General features: G+C 42.7%; 4 protein-coding genes across 11 annotated transcripts in view; 2 read left to right on the forward strand and 2 right to left on the reverse strand.

Moving 5' to 3' along the window:
* Positions 1-341: 341 nt before the first annotated feature.
* Positions 342-4,003, forward strand: VhaSFD (V-type proton ATPase subunit VhaSFD). Of its 2 annotated transcripts, XM_018035359.2 has the most exons (10): positions 342-572; positions 989-1,070; positions 1,143-1,332; positions 1,402-1,620; positions 2,043-2,138; positions 2,385-2,590; positions 2,660-2,744; positions 2,816-3,222; positions 3,303-3,416; positions 3,487-4,003. In XM_018035359.2, exons 1-10 carry the CDS (start codon positions 515-517, stop codon positions 3,578-3,580), a joined length of 1,551 nt encoding a protein of 516 aa, XP_017890848.1. In that variant the 5' UTR covers positions 342-514; the 3' UTR covers positions 3,581-4,003. The 2 variants fall into 2 exon arrangements, with proteins under 2 accessions (XP_017890848.1, XP_017890850.1); XM_018035361.2 differs by lacking the exon at positions 2,043-2,138 and having other exon boundaries at positions 343-572.
* RpI135 (RNA polymerase I subunit Rpl135) lies at positions 3,973-8,571 on the reverse strand. Of its 2 annotated transcripts, XM_018035354.2 has the most exons (16): positions 8,367-8,566; positions 7,961-8,293; positions 7,640-7,879; positions 7,253-7,575; positions 6,937-7,196; positions 6,632-6,874; positions 6,246-6,523; positions 5,991-6,188; positions 5,812-5,919; positions 5,568-5,744; positions 5,292-5,506; positions 5,077-5,215; positions 4,857-5,013; positions 4,533-4,786; positions 4,306-4,470; positions 3,973-4,242 (listed from the first exon to the last, which is right to left on the reverse strand). In XM_018035354.2, the coding sequence occupies exons 1-16, from the start codon at positions 8,433-8,435 to the stop codon at positions 4,033-4,035; spliced, it is 3,369 nt and encodes a 1,122-aa protein (XP_017890843.1). In that variant the 5' UTR covers positions 8,436-8,566; the 3' UTR covers positions 3,973-4,032. The 2 variants fall into 2 exon arrangements, 1 of the variants encoding a protein (XP_017890843.1); XR_003389957.1 differs by lacking the exons at positions 3,973-4,242; positions 4,306-4,470; positions 5,077-5,215 and having other exon boundaries at positions 4,699-4,786; positions 8,367-8,571.
* Positions 8,572-8,633: 62 nt separating this feature from the next.
* Positions 8,634-13,305, forward strand: part of Surf1 (surfeit locus protein 1) — a 21,165-nt gene continuing 16,493 nt past the window's right edge. For 5 of the 6 annotated variants that reach the window (XR_003389959.1, XR_003389958.1, XM_026818877.1 and 2 more), the window contains exons 1-5: positions 8,634-9,018; positions 9,094-9,215; positions 9,284-9,481; positions 9,544-9,714; positions 9,789-10,020. Coding sequence is in view for 4 of the 6 variants with exons in the window: in XM_026818877.1 (XP_026674678.1) it covers positions 8,800-9,018; positions 9,094-9,215; positions 9,284-9,481; positions 9,544-9,714; positions 9,789-10,005 (927 nt within the window). In the remaining 2 variants the exon portion in view is untranslated. Of the gene's footprint in view, positions 9,019-9,093; positions 9,216-9,283; positions 9,482-9,543; positions 9,715-9,788; positions 10,372-13,305 lie in introns of those variants that run through there. The other variant, XM_018035369.2, reaches the window with a different exon arrangement.
* Gs2 (glutamine synthetase 2) overlaps positions 10,230-13,305 on the reverse strand; it is a 14,297-nt gene continuing 11,221 nt past the window's right edge. Inside the window, exons 2-3 of the mRNA XM_018035362.2 lie at positions 12,868-13,063; positions 10,230-12,317 (exon numbers count right to left, since the gene is read on the reverse strand). Coding sequence (XP_017890851.1) covers positions 11,392-12,317; positions 12,868-13,051 — 1,110 coding nt within the window. The 5' untranslated portion in view covers positions 13,052-13,063 and the 3' untranslated portion in view covers positions 10,230-11,391. The remainder of the gene's footprint in view (positions 12,318-12,867; positions 13,064-13,305) is intronic.

Below are 13,305 nucleotides of genomic sequence, written 5' to 3' on the forward strand. Positions count from 1 at the left end.
GGAAGAAAAAATAGAAGAAATCAACTCAGAAATTTACCCTCTCTTACATCTTCGAAGGAAAATTATTCTGCGACATCCTGCATCTCTTTTAATTAACGGAGGTGCGAAGATCTTTCACCGCCGTTCTTTTACATCCTCGTCAGAACTGGAATGAAAACCCGATCTTTAAACTCTTTCTGAAGAATTATTACATTTCTCTCTTCAAATTCTATTAAAAATTAGAAGATGAACCGCGGACGCTGCGGAAATTTCAAATTTGAAATGTCGACGTGACGTATGGCGACGTCACGTGGGCACGTCATATGGTGTGTCACGTGATCACGTCACGTACGTCCTGCGTAGTATACGCGGAGCTCTAGGGAATGTCGCAGTTTCAATAACGGTTGGTTACTCGGTTCGGTCTTGTGATCTATCAGCTGAAAGAGGTGCGAATCTGCTTGTCGCAGATCTTTCATCTATTCTCGAAGAGAAGTGTTACCTAAAAATATATCAGTTTCAAGAGACGACGACGAAAATGGTTGAACGTGTGAGCATTAAAGAGATGATACCGGCTCTGCCGGAGGAGAAGATAGGTAATTATTTGGAAATATGCTTATTTCTTGATACTGTCATTGCCCCTCCCAATAATACGATATGTTTATATCGTTTACGAAGACTTGTTACTGCTTTTACGTTCACGTTTATTACGTTCGTCTGATTTAAAACAAAATGAAATAAGCAGTCAATCGATGTAGCAATATATTTTCAACAGAACAATTGATATTTCTCTTCTCTTGTAACATGTCGATTCTTTATATATTTCTTGTAATACTCCGAACTATATTTAAATTCAGTACTAAACATCGCTTTATAAATTCTTATTAAACATTGCGATCGGTTCGTAGGTTAGATTTGATACCATTTCTCTTTCGTTATAAATACACAGCTATGAATATCTGTGTAGTATGATTATTAGCAGTGATCAGGAACGATATCTTCGATGTTTTAGATATGCTAGCAGCAACTAGCATACTTCAACAGCAAGCTGCTGACATCAGAAATCAGAGACCCAATTGGCAGTCGTATCAACAGTAAGAACACATTTCGTTAGATTCTGACGTGAGAGTCTGTCGTGAAATCTTCAATTATTTTCCATTTGATAGATCTCAAATGATATCTAAAGAAGACTACGATTTCCTAGTTGCTTTCGACACAAGTGATCCTCATGTCAGGGAAGCGAAACTGAAGGAAAACCCTCATCAAGCTGCTAAGACTTTCCTCAATCTACTTGGCCACGTTTCAAAAGATCAAACTATACAATACATCCTCACGATGATCGACGATATGCTTCAAGTACGTATTAATTCGTGACTTGAATTTTATTTATCTGTATGGAATATTAAAGTAAAGTTTGTATCTCAGGAAGATCGTAGCCGCGTGGAGATCTTCAGAGAGCATTCGAATCGTAAACGGGAGTCGGTGTGGGGACCGTTCCTGAATCTCTTGAACAGACAAGACGGCTTCATAATGAATATGACGTCGAGGATCATTGCCAAGCTGGCTTGTTGGAGCCACGATTTGATGGAGAAGACCGATCTCCAGTTCTACTTAACGTGGCTGAAGGATCAACTGAAGCTAAGCGTAAGTGTCTCACTTATAAGATTTAAAGAATTATGTATCCCACATGCGAATCCACCGCGAGCTGCGAATGTGTTGCTTAGCTTTTAGAATTAGTATAGTTATGTGTGTGCACAGTGACATCACTCTTCATATTATACGTCTAATAAAATTTCCGGAATTATAACGCATCGACAAACATAACATTAATCTGAACAAATGTGTCGCTATATAAAACTCTTACACGATACGCTATTAACAATTACTAAGCTCATCGAACTGCGTCAAGGTCCATCAGTGACACACTAACAATCGGAGGGCGAGTCGCGCTTAACTAGAACGAGATCGTGACTTACAATTCATAGGATTGATGTTGCTTTCGCCGTGGTAAAGGGTATATAACGAATTACATGAGATCACGATAATTAAGTCACACGGGATTTTAGTTCGAGGCTCTGCAAAACATGAATTTGAATGCGGGAGTAGATCAAGGCCACATTACGGACAAGGAGGCTCACGAGTTACACGAACTGCAAAATCCGGTTGGTCTTAACTTAAATAATACGACTAAAATCTCTGATTTCCTGTCCCTAAATAAAGAGAGTCCCAAATATATTGAAATTAAAAATAGTTTAACGAAGTGATACGTAAGTAACTATCATAAAATATTCTTTTTTATTCTTAACACACGTGTACCAGAAATGAAATATTCGTTTCACTGTGCACACACATAATTCGTTTTGAACCCCCGACTCTATTCTGATATACGATTTTCCCTGTTCGATCAGAACAACGAGTACATTCAGTCCGTGGCGCGTTGCTTGCAAATGATGCTGCGCACGGACGAGTACCGTTTCGCGTTCGTATCCGTCGACGGAATCTCCACTCTGCTCAGTGTTCTAACGGGCAGAGTGAACTTCCAAGTGCAGTACCAGCTTATATTTTGCATATGGGTGCTCACCTTCAATCCACTGCTCGCAGAAAAGATGAACAAGTACGTATCGTATAATAGTGCAAGTACACGTACTTTAAATTCGAAGCTGTAGTAATAACGTGATTTTAGATTTAGCGTTATTCCCATCCTAGCCGATATACTGAGCGATTCTGTCAAAGAGAAAGTGACTCGTATTATCTTAGCAGTATTCAGAGTGAGTTGCTTCCTGTACTGTTATCTACAGGATCTATGAAACCTATTTAACTCCCGCACGACGTTTCTTAGAACTTGATCGAGAAGGTAGAAGACGCACAGGTAGCCAAGGAACACTGCATCGCGATGGTGCAGTGCAAAGTATTGAAACAGCTTTCGATCCTCGGCCAACGAAAATTCGATGACGAAGACATCACCGATGACATTGAATTTTTGAACGACAAACTGCAAGCGTCAGTTCAAGACTTGAGCTCCTTCGACGAGTATTCGACCGAGGTGAAATCCGGACGCCTCGAGTGGTCTCCTGTTCACAAGTCCGGCAAATTCTGGCGCGAGAACGCCAGTCGGCTGAACGAAAAGAATTACGAGCTCCTTCGTATTCTGGTGCACTTACTGGAGACCAGCAAGGATCCCTTGGTCCTCAGCGTGGCCAGCTTCGATGTAGGGGAATACGTTAGACATTATCCACGTGGCAAACAGTACGTTCGAGAACGATGTTTTACAGTTCCCGTTCTACTAATTGTTTAGGAGGTTTCTTAAACGTTTTAAATTTCTATAGCATAATTGAACAGCTTGGTGGCAAACAACGAGTCATGCAGTTGTTGAGCCACGAAGATCCTAATGTAAGATACGAAGCTCTTCTCGCGGTTCAGAAGCTGATGGTGCACAATTGGTAAGCGGGTTGAACGCATAGGAAAGCTGTCGGAGCTTTCTCGATGCGTTTGATTTAATTTCATTTTCAGGGAGTACTTGGGGAAGCAGTTGGAGAAAGAGCAAACTGGAACGTCTGGTGCACCGGGTGCTAAACCTGGCGCACAAGTTCCGGCTAAAGCTTAGACAGAGTTACAGGACTCGTGATTGTAAGTGTGGCTTGATATTTGTACATTTTGCCTTCTTCAGATATTATACGTTCAAATGATTTACACCGCGGGTAAGAACGAATTGTTATACTTAAGGGAAAAAGAAAACGCGATCTTGATATTGAAAAATCACGGTTTAAAAGAAGTTACATTCCTTCGTGTTCCGAGTCTGTAGTTACGTGTAGATAAAAAAAACAGTATATAGGTATATACATATATATATTTACATATTCGAACGAATCTGTTCGGTTCGTTCTAATCGGATCCAGTAAACCCTAATGAAATGTACATAAATGTTGCAAAGAGGAGAATGAGGCGAGTGTAGAAAGTGGTGTTGATGGAATTTGTAAGTAAAGTGTTTATGGAATGTTAGGTAAAATAAAGTATTATTATCGCTAGAGGAAAGTACATTCTAGTAATACGTTCGACTCATCTCTCTGCGAACGATAATTTTACATTGATGTTGCAAGACGTCAATTGTGTCACGAGGTATCGGAATATGTACGGTATGTCGATTTCCCGGACAGATTCATCATCGCCACAGAGGCGGCATCGCGTCCTATCTCGTATTCCTGTCGCGCTAAAAGTCATCTCCATTACCGGTCCCAGTAGCGTTCCGCACTTTTGGCAAACCAAAGTCTGAAACAATTGAACGTTTCGTCAGATCCTTGAATAAACGAGATTTAGAATGCTCGAGCTTACAGTAGTCTTGTCCGAGCAATGGAAAAGACGATCCTGCAGCAAAAACGAGCAACCGTGAGATATCAAAGAGTCTCGTTCCATCTCTCCAAATCGAACACCGCCTCCTCTTCTTCTACCCTTGATAGGCTGCCTCGTCAGAACGTCGATCGGTCCGGTGCTTCTCACCTGGACAAAGATCGAGGTTGTGATAGCTTGACAAAATATATTAAAGCGATTCTTGTACCAACCTGCCACTTGTCCGAAACCATGTGCCGTAAACGTTGATAGTGTACCACGCCGAAGAAAATATCGGCGGTCATTTCTCTTCCGTCTATACCCGAGTACATTCTCTCTGTTCCATAATAATTGTACCCACCGCGTTCCAACAGTTTCCCAAAATATTCGACCGCGGTATCGTCCTCGTTAAATCTGAATGGCGTCGCGTCGTGCACTAACCCGTGCACGGCCGCCGACTTTCCAGCCATCACTTCGATCATCATAGCTATCGAGTACGCGTCTCATTTTAATATTCGTGTGTATAATATGTAAGCAAGTACGTCGCGTTCTTTTACCTATCGTCATACGACTTGGGAAACCGTGAGGGTTGAACACGATGTCGGGAATCATGCCGGTTTCCGTGAATGGTAAATCTTCCGCGGGCCACTTCTGCGAGCAAATACCCTTTTGACCAGCCCTCGAGGCAAACTTATCCCCGACGCTTGGATTACGCTGAAATGTTTAACATTAAATACGTTCGTCCACCGTCTGTAACGCGTCTAAAGTATTACTAACGGGAATACGAAATGTGATGCAGGCTCTACGTGGAACGTTACTATGTAATGTACCACAGAGTTTCACAGTGTCGATATAAGCATTCTCCTTTCCATGGTATCTCCCGACAGAGTACGTAGACTGATCCGCGTCGTAATAACTATTTGAAATATAGGTTTCGTGACAAGGAATGAGACGTCAGAAGGGATTATTAAATATTTGAATTATGAACTTACCAATAGTATGGGTCACCCTCCGAAATAATTGTACCCGGTATGGGAAGGCCATCGGTATCTAGCTTCTCCGCGAGTTCAGGTTTATCGGGATTCCTAGCAAAGTAACTCTGTTGATCCTTCAAATCTACGAACTCGGACTTGTAGATCATTCCATGGGCAAAACCTCTGTCGTACGCTGCCTTGTTTATGATCATCGCGTCTTCCATATCGTATCCCTGCATCGAATGCGAACGCGTGAAAGTTAAACGTAAAGATCGGTCATCGTTCCGTGCTTACCGTGTAAGAGATAACGGCAACTATCGCGTTAGTACCCATGGCAAAATCATCGAGATTAATCTTGTCGTGATGTACCGGCCGAAACAAAGGTGTAGCCGGCGTTTGAAGCCTGTATAATTTTGTCTCCGATTGCAATTGCCACGTATGAGACGGAGTACCCATAGTTTGTTTACCCATCTAAAAATTTGATCGAATAATTCAAGGATTTTCGAACGGAAGGAAAAGGTTTGACGAACAGTCGTACCTGACACTGATACATGTTTCGCGGACTTTGATTGCAATCTGGCATCGGGATGAGACATGCTAAATTACTTAGAAAAGCTGTCTTCGATAGTTCTTGATGCGATGTCAGCTGCAACACAATTTTTTTTATAGACGAAATAAGGGTAACGATGAACGAATAAAGGGAAGACGGTATATTACCCCTTCGTAAGCTTCTTCGGGTGTTACACAGACGTTTAAATAGACTTGTTCAAACGTCCCAATATATTCCACCTTCTTGGCAGCTAAATTCATTACTGGCCGCATCATGCGAGCTGCGCTCGTGAACAGATACAATCCTGGATATTGTGACGGTACACTTTTCTTTGGTACCAATGCTATTTCCAACGTGTACGGAACCTAGATTGAAACGAATTCAAAACTCTGTTGACTTTATATTAGAGATATAGGACGTACCTCTTTCCCTTTGATTTTCAACAATCGCAACTTGTCGGTCACTCTCGCGATTATATTGTCGTCTATTAATCCAATTAATTTTCCGTCCAACATTACGGTGTATGAGTTCTTCCAATTGTCAGCAATCGACAGCGGGACCATTCCAAGGTTCATTAATATAACAGGAATGTTATCTAGTAATTTCTGATCGGGATGTTTTGTAATGATGCAGTTCATAGTCAAATGATTTAGAAGGCCGCAGGGCGCACCGTCGGGCGTATGTACAGGGCAGATGAAACCTGTTTCGACAATTCCGTTTTGTTAGAATCAAATCGAATAGACACAGTAATAGCCATTTATCTTTTAGTATATACTTGGTAAACGTTTCTTATATTAAAGTATCATACCCCAGGCATCCGGTAATAATTGTCTAGCCTCTGTGGTCCTCATTTCTTGAAAGAAAGAGCCTCTGTGTATCGCACGGAAATGGCTCATGTAACGCATCCTGTTAATATTCTCGGCAACGATCGTGAGTCCCGAGCTTTGCATCAATCCCAGTCCACTCGGGGACCGGATGTTTCCAGTAGACAAAAAGTTCTCCATTTGCGCTTCCAGAGAATTCCCGTGTTTCATTACGTTCAACATTTCCTCTGTACAGAGAAAATCGTTTGAATCGTACAGTAACGAAGCATCGAATCATTGAAGTACTTACGTAGATTTAGAATGTATCGATTGCCAGCGCTTCTCGCTCGCTTTAAGATACCCATTTTCAACCCGGTCAGCCAACCGTACAATTTCTCTTTTAATACTTGCAAATACAAATGACCTCCCAGTAAGCACTCCTGCATCATCACAGCATCGGCGCCTTCCACGGCACATTTATTATTCGCCAGAGCGAACAGCTTCTTCGTCATGAAAACGAGTAGATTGAACTTGTCCGTCGGATTGTCAAGATGAATGGCTATACAGTGTCTGTAAAAACCACGCGTTACTCGGAGTTACTCCGGTGTTAGAACGATCGTACTTACTTGATGATAAAGTCACAGACGTCCGTGTCGGTGGCATCCTGCGGTAGTTCATAAAATTTGATTCTAAATATCCTTCCTATGTAAGCTTTGCATTTCTCATGGCTATGCAGATCCTCTTGGTGTATCGCCCTCATCATGTTCAAAATGCAACCCTTGTAATAGAGATCCTCCTCGCATCCGGCTGTCAACGCGTTGTAAATAAAAATATCCGAGACGTCCATCAAACATTTTAACATTAGTACCAGTGGAACGTAGTATAAAACTTTTCTGTACGTGAACATCAGTTTCGCGGAGCCATTGGTAACGTAGTGTAAAGTGTTGTTCTACGGAACGTATGATAAGTAGGTATAAGATTTATAAAAAGGAACATTGCTCTGTGACACGTACAGACGTGGTGTTATCGTTTCTCACGCTCCTCAGAAGCAAACCGAGATCGCTGAACTGCACACCGCGTTGCTTCCAGCCAGGTCTTCTAATAGCGATCGGGTAATTCCTTCTAGTCATTAGTAACATTCTTATAAGTCTTTCGAGTCCTTTGATCACGAAGTATCCGCCCCATTCTTGTTCGTGCTCGCCATGAGCCACTAAATCTGCCGGGCTCATTTTATTTAAATGGCATCTGTTAGACTGCAACGTTGAACATTAAACGGAATCTATTAGACGTCTGATTAAAAATATTGTTCACAAAACAGTGCTCTAGCTGCGTACTTTAATCATGATCGGGATCTCTCCTAAATCTCTTTCGAGAGCCTCCTGCACTTTATTATTGATCGACCATCCTAATCGGACCGTCAGTTTTCCTTTGTAAGTACAGCCTCTCTGTCGACATTCCGTGGGATAAATTTTGTGGCTCTTAACGCCGATCGTACCGGATGGAACGGTAGGCTGATGGATGGATACATCGTCGATCCAAAGAGCTATCTTGTCTTCGTTCGGTAGGTGAATATAAACAAGTGGATTCTCTTTAACAGCCTCGGAGAGACCGTCCTCCAACATGTAATTAAAAGAATCGGTATGTGGAGATCCCAAGCTTCGTAGTAACTGAAATATATAAAAATATTATCGAAACGCGTTAGGCCGTGAAAGCGAAAAAATCAGATCGTGAAGTATTTACGGGGTTCTGTTCTTCGGGTGGTTTACCGAAATCCGGTGACGTGTTCGTCAACTTCGGTTCGACCAACATTTTAATATTCCTTTGAAAACTACGTAACAGAGTGCTTTAAACGTAATTCGAGCATCCTATAATGAATTAGAATAGATTTTAACGGTACGCGACACGTGCAGTTAGTCGATCACAGATGATCACAGGACGAGCACGTGTATTGCCAGAGATGAAGTGGGAGATTGCGCATTTTTTTTCTCTTCATCTCTGGTGCCTAGGGTATTCGTCTACAAGCGCTCGAAGCGCTCCTTCGCTCGTCATTTCTGGTATTGCGCACGGTTGCGCACGTTGCGCACTATAATAAACCTAGAGATCTAGAGAGCGGCTCATAACATAATCTGTCATAACCTTTCGGGTAAAGGCGAGTAAAGGGAAGTCTACGAAAATGAGATCAGCGATTAATAAGCTCTGTGCGAAATTAGGAAATCCGTTAAACGTGAACGTTATCAAGTTGTTAAATAAGCAACGATCCTCTCGATCGTTGTCAGATTTGACCAATGTACAGAAACCGTACAAGAGGAACGTCGATTCGTACAGAGGCAGGATGAAAGAAGACATGCTGAATAAAAAGGAAGGAACCGGTATTCTCGAATATAGTTTCTTGGTAAGAGACATGAACCAGCGTCAGAGTAATTAATTGTGAATAGAACCGCTATAAAGAATTCGTACGTATGTATAGAGCATACCAATAGCTGCGTTCGCGCTTGGTACATGGCAGATTCAAAGGCTTAAATGGAAATTAGATTTAATAGAGAAATTAAAGACTCGTATCAATCACGAGCCAATCGACTTGCCAGAGAAGTAAGAGGAAATAAGATTTGTAATGAGTTCGTGTCGTTTCCGGGAGGACAATGAATCATTTTATTTAGTTCAGATGGATTGGAATCGAAGGAGTATTATCCTGTCAGGGTGAGAGGAACGTATTTGTACGACAAAGAGTTCATTATCGGACACAGATCTTTGCTAATCGATGGCAAACCTGCTACAGGGAAACAGGTACCCGTTGCATCGAGTGAAATGAAAAAGGGATACAATGTTATCACCCCTTTTAAGTTGGCAGATAGAGAGTGAGTTTCTTGGCGAATGATTCACAATAAGTCCGAATCTTCTCAAAGCATGTGTCTTGCAGTTTGACGATCTTGGTAAATCGCGGGTGGATTCCCAGATCGCTTAAAAGCCAGGCTAAAAGACAGGAGAGTCAGCAGGGCGAAGTAGAGATCGTCGGGATCTTGAGGCCAAACGAGAGAAGGCCACCGTTCGTTCCTAAAAATCGGCCGCACAGCGATATATGGAATTATAGGTACGCGGGGACATCGAAACAGTAGGTTCGAATATCGCCGTGATTCAAGTCTAAACGCAGCATCAATTTTTCAGAGACGTGAACGCGATGGCTGAGAAAGTAAATGCGTCTCCTATATATCTCGAATTGATCTCTAACAATAATTACGATCGGTATCCGATAGGCGGTCAAACGAAAGTGGAGCTGAGAAACGAGCACTTTAATTACAGTCTCACGTGGTATTGTCTGTCGGCTGCCACGGCGTATCTTTGGTACAGGAAATTCGTAAAAGGAGTGCCGTTTACGAGTTAGGAACGATTCCAGACGGTACAAGTATAAACGATTTGTATTTTGTCTATCATCGACGTATCCTATGTACATGTATATAAATTGATTTCATCTCTTCCTGATCACGGGGGTTGATTCATAGAATTCGAGACCGGCGCGAATACTCATAGTTATCTCGCGTCATTACCACGATTACGTTTAAAGTATTCTGTTACCTCACTTGTCCCAATGAAAGTACACCGATTCAATCTCGATGAAAAATTTTGCTTTTTATTATCATAACAACAACAACGATGACCAGTACCAAGAATGGTCACGGTATACAATTATATTGAAGAGGTCAGCATAGAAAATACAAATATGAAAATATACCATACAAATATGAAAATACACCATGTACATCTAATTCTTCTATCTATCTATCTATGGTGATTATGCATACTGATGTCCGTACACTCCTTAAATTCGAATAGTTGTTTGAAAATTCTCGCGATTTCCAGTTCGACGAATTCGCTTGCTAGATGATTTTTAAGATCTTACCAAAAATCCTTGTGCCCCAGTTCAATCGAAGATTAGTATTATCATAACAACGTGTCAATTATGGTACCCTTTAACATCTCAAAGTACCGTAAGAGGTATTACATTTATTTATTACGAAGTCGTCTGCCACGTTTTAACATGTACACATTTCTTTCCCCTGGTTTATTTTATTATGGAACAGGCAATCTCGTAAATCTTAGCGCATCTCGACAAAATATACGTACGACCTCGCGCGAATCCGGGACAGATGATTGAACGTTCGCGACCCTGTCGTTTAGCTCTTGCGAAATTATCGCGTTCACCCACGAGAAAGAAAACCGCAAATAACCATCGATGTTCTAAATCGATAACGCTTCAAGTTCACCGAGGCGTTAACGTGATCGAATGACTCCTTGCATGCGAGCTGTTCGTAAAACTCGATTGGAGGAATGCGACGTCGACGTTCGTTCAACAGATTCGTACTTACGTTTCTTTTTCATTCCTCTTTCGATCGCGGCGGTTACGGGTGTTAAACGTTAAAGGATACGATAAGCGATACTCTTATTGTCGCGGTTGCCACGATTAAATAGGTAGACGTAAGAAGCATTGACGCTACGTGCACGGGAAACGGCCTAAAAATAATTTTCTCTACGTACATATCTATGCAATTATAATCGATCTCAGCGTACTCTCGAAACATATCAAACTGTAAATCGCTCGATACGCGACGGTTCATTGAAACGTATTTGTTTAAACTAAAAGTAATCATTCTTATCTACGGCTTCGAGCAGATTTCTATTAAAGATATCCGCGGAATAAATTCGACGAAGGTACAACCGCTATTGTACTAAAAAATATCTCGTCCAAATCCTCTTTCCCGGCGAAGCTCCCTTACTCGTTCAGAATGCACGTACGGACCAGAGCGTTGGTCACGGAGTAAGGATCGCAGTTACTGCTAGGTCTTCTGTCCTCGAAGTAGCCCTTCTTCTCCTCGGCGACCGCACGGGGTATGCGAATACTGACGGTACGATTCGCGACACCGGCGCTGAAATCATGTATACTGCTCGTCTCGCACGTGCCGGTGAGACGTCGCTCGTTGTCCTTTCCTCCGCGCGGGTCGTACGCCTGGATGTGCCTCAGGTGATGCTTGCTCAGCTTGTCGATCGCCTTCTCGATCTCGGCGATGCCGTTCTCCGCTCGCATCGCTTTCGTCGAGAAATTGGTGTGGGCCCCGGAACCGTTCCACGATCCGTCGACCGGTTTCGGGTCCAGAGTCACTATCACTCCGTACTCCTCGGCGATGCGATGCAGCAGGAATCTGGCTATCCACAGATCGTCGCCGGCGGAGATCCCGCTGCAGGGACCGACCTGGAACTCCCATTGGGAAGGCATCACCTCTGCGTTCGTCCCGGCGATCTTAACGCCGGCGTACAGACAAGCTCTATAATGAGCCTCGACTATCTCGCGACCGATCACTTTGTCGGCACCCACGCCGCAGTAGTAAGGTCCCTGCGGTCCGGGGAAACCGTTCTTCGGCCAGCCGAGCGGTCTGCCGTCGAAGTCGAGGAAGGTGAACTCCTGCTCGATCCCGAACCACGGATCGTGATCCTTCACGGCCTCCATCGCCTGGTTACATTTGTAACGTTTGTTCGCCGCGGTCGGAGTCATGTCACTGTAGTAAGTGTCACAGAGCACCAGCTTGTTGTTACCGCGACGGATCGGGTCGTTGTAGATCGCCACCGGGCACAGGTAGATCTCACTGTTCGTTCCCTCCGCTTGATACGTCGAGCTCCCGTCGTACGTCCATATCGGCAGTTCTGAAAATTATAAACAGATCGTTTATTGAAATTCCTCTAGCGATTATTAAAAAATAGCGAGTGGCTAATGAATATCTCTACGCGCGTAAAAGATTCCTTTGACTACTACGCAGACGTTAATGGTTCTGTAACGTACGTCGAACGTCATGAATAATGATGGACGGTGTTCGCGGAAGTAACAAATATTTTCATCGCGGACTGTTTTCCACGTTGAATCTCATAGCTGTTTAATATTCTGCGCGTAGTACGCTCGAGTCGCATGTACGAGTCGAAAATGGTACATGAGAAAGAGGAATGAATAGAGGACGAACGTTTCGAGATACGAATGCTTATTACGTTTTCGAGCATCAGGTCTCCCGGGTTATCCTCGAAGATTTAAATGGATAGGATAGAACAGAGATGAATAATATTGCGTGTTACAGTAGACAGGAAACTGAGTGGTATCCTTAACATTTTCTATCGTAACGTAGCGTTCAAAATCGCATTAGAGTGCACGTGAATGAGATTAGTATTTAAATCGGGATTTAATTAGCGTGAAAGATATACGAACGTTTCGGATGTTCCGGGATGAATTCGACCGTCCTGGTCTTACTTCGCATACCAACGCCGGTGCCATCGATCCAGATGTATTTCGCTTGAATCCTGTCCTGCGGTTGTGGCAGGTCGAAATACTTGCTCAACAGGGTTTTGTCTAAAGCCGCGTTCGGCGAGTCTTGCAGAATGGCCCGTGACATCGTGATACGATGCTGTAACACGATCAGAACGACACTTGTAATTAAAAGAACAGATTTATTCTTTGTGCGATTCTTCCGAAATAATCGATCCCAGAAACTTAATGGGGGGATGATCAATTTTATTGAAGTCTCGCTTAAGGATGTATTGGCTATACAGTAAATCCCAAAAGTTTATGTAACATTAGAAAACCGCATTTCCTATAATTAAAAATAGTGCATTCTTCTTCTAATTTCGATATTTAATGAGTTACATA

This window comes from Ceratina calcarata, unplaced genomic scaffold (assembly GCF_001652005.2).
Source record: "Ceratina calcarata isolate Rehan_Ccalc_2016 unplaced genomic scaffold, ASM165200v1 scaffold90, whole genome shotgun sequence".
NCBI lineage: Eukaryota > Metazoa > Arthropoda > Insecta > Hymenoptera > Apidae > Ceratina > Ceratina calcarata.

Coding starts and splice junctions, on each gene's coding strand:
- VhaSFD (XM_018035359.2), top strand. CDS start 515: ATGGTTGAACGTGTGAGCATTAAAGAGATGATACCGGCTCTGCCGGAG. Junction 1,621..2,042: donor AGGATCAACTGAAGCTAAGC/GTAAGTGTCTCA, acceptor ACGGGATTTTAG/TTCGAGGCTCTGCAAAACAT. Junction 2,139..2,384: donor TACACGAACTGCAAAATCCG/GTTGGTCTTAAC, acceptor CTGTTCGATCAG/AACAACGAGTACATTCAGTC.
- RpI135 (XM_018035354.2), bottom strand. CDS start 8,435: ATGTTGGTCGAACCGAAGTTGACGAACACGTCACCGGATTTCGGTAAA. Junction 6,189..6,245: donor TGAAAATCAAAGGGAAAGAG/GTACGTCCTATA, acceptor GTTTCAATCTAG/GTTCCGTACACGTTGGAAAT. Junction 5,920..5,990: donor CCGAAGAAGCTTACGAAGGG/GTAATATACCGT, acceptor ATTGTGTTGCAG/CTGACATCGCATCAAGAACT.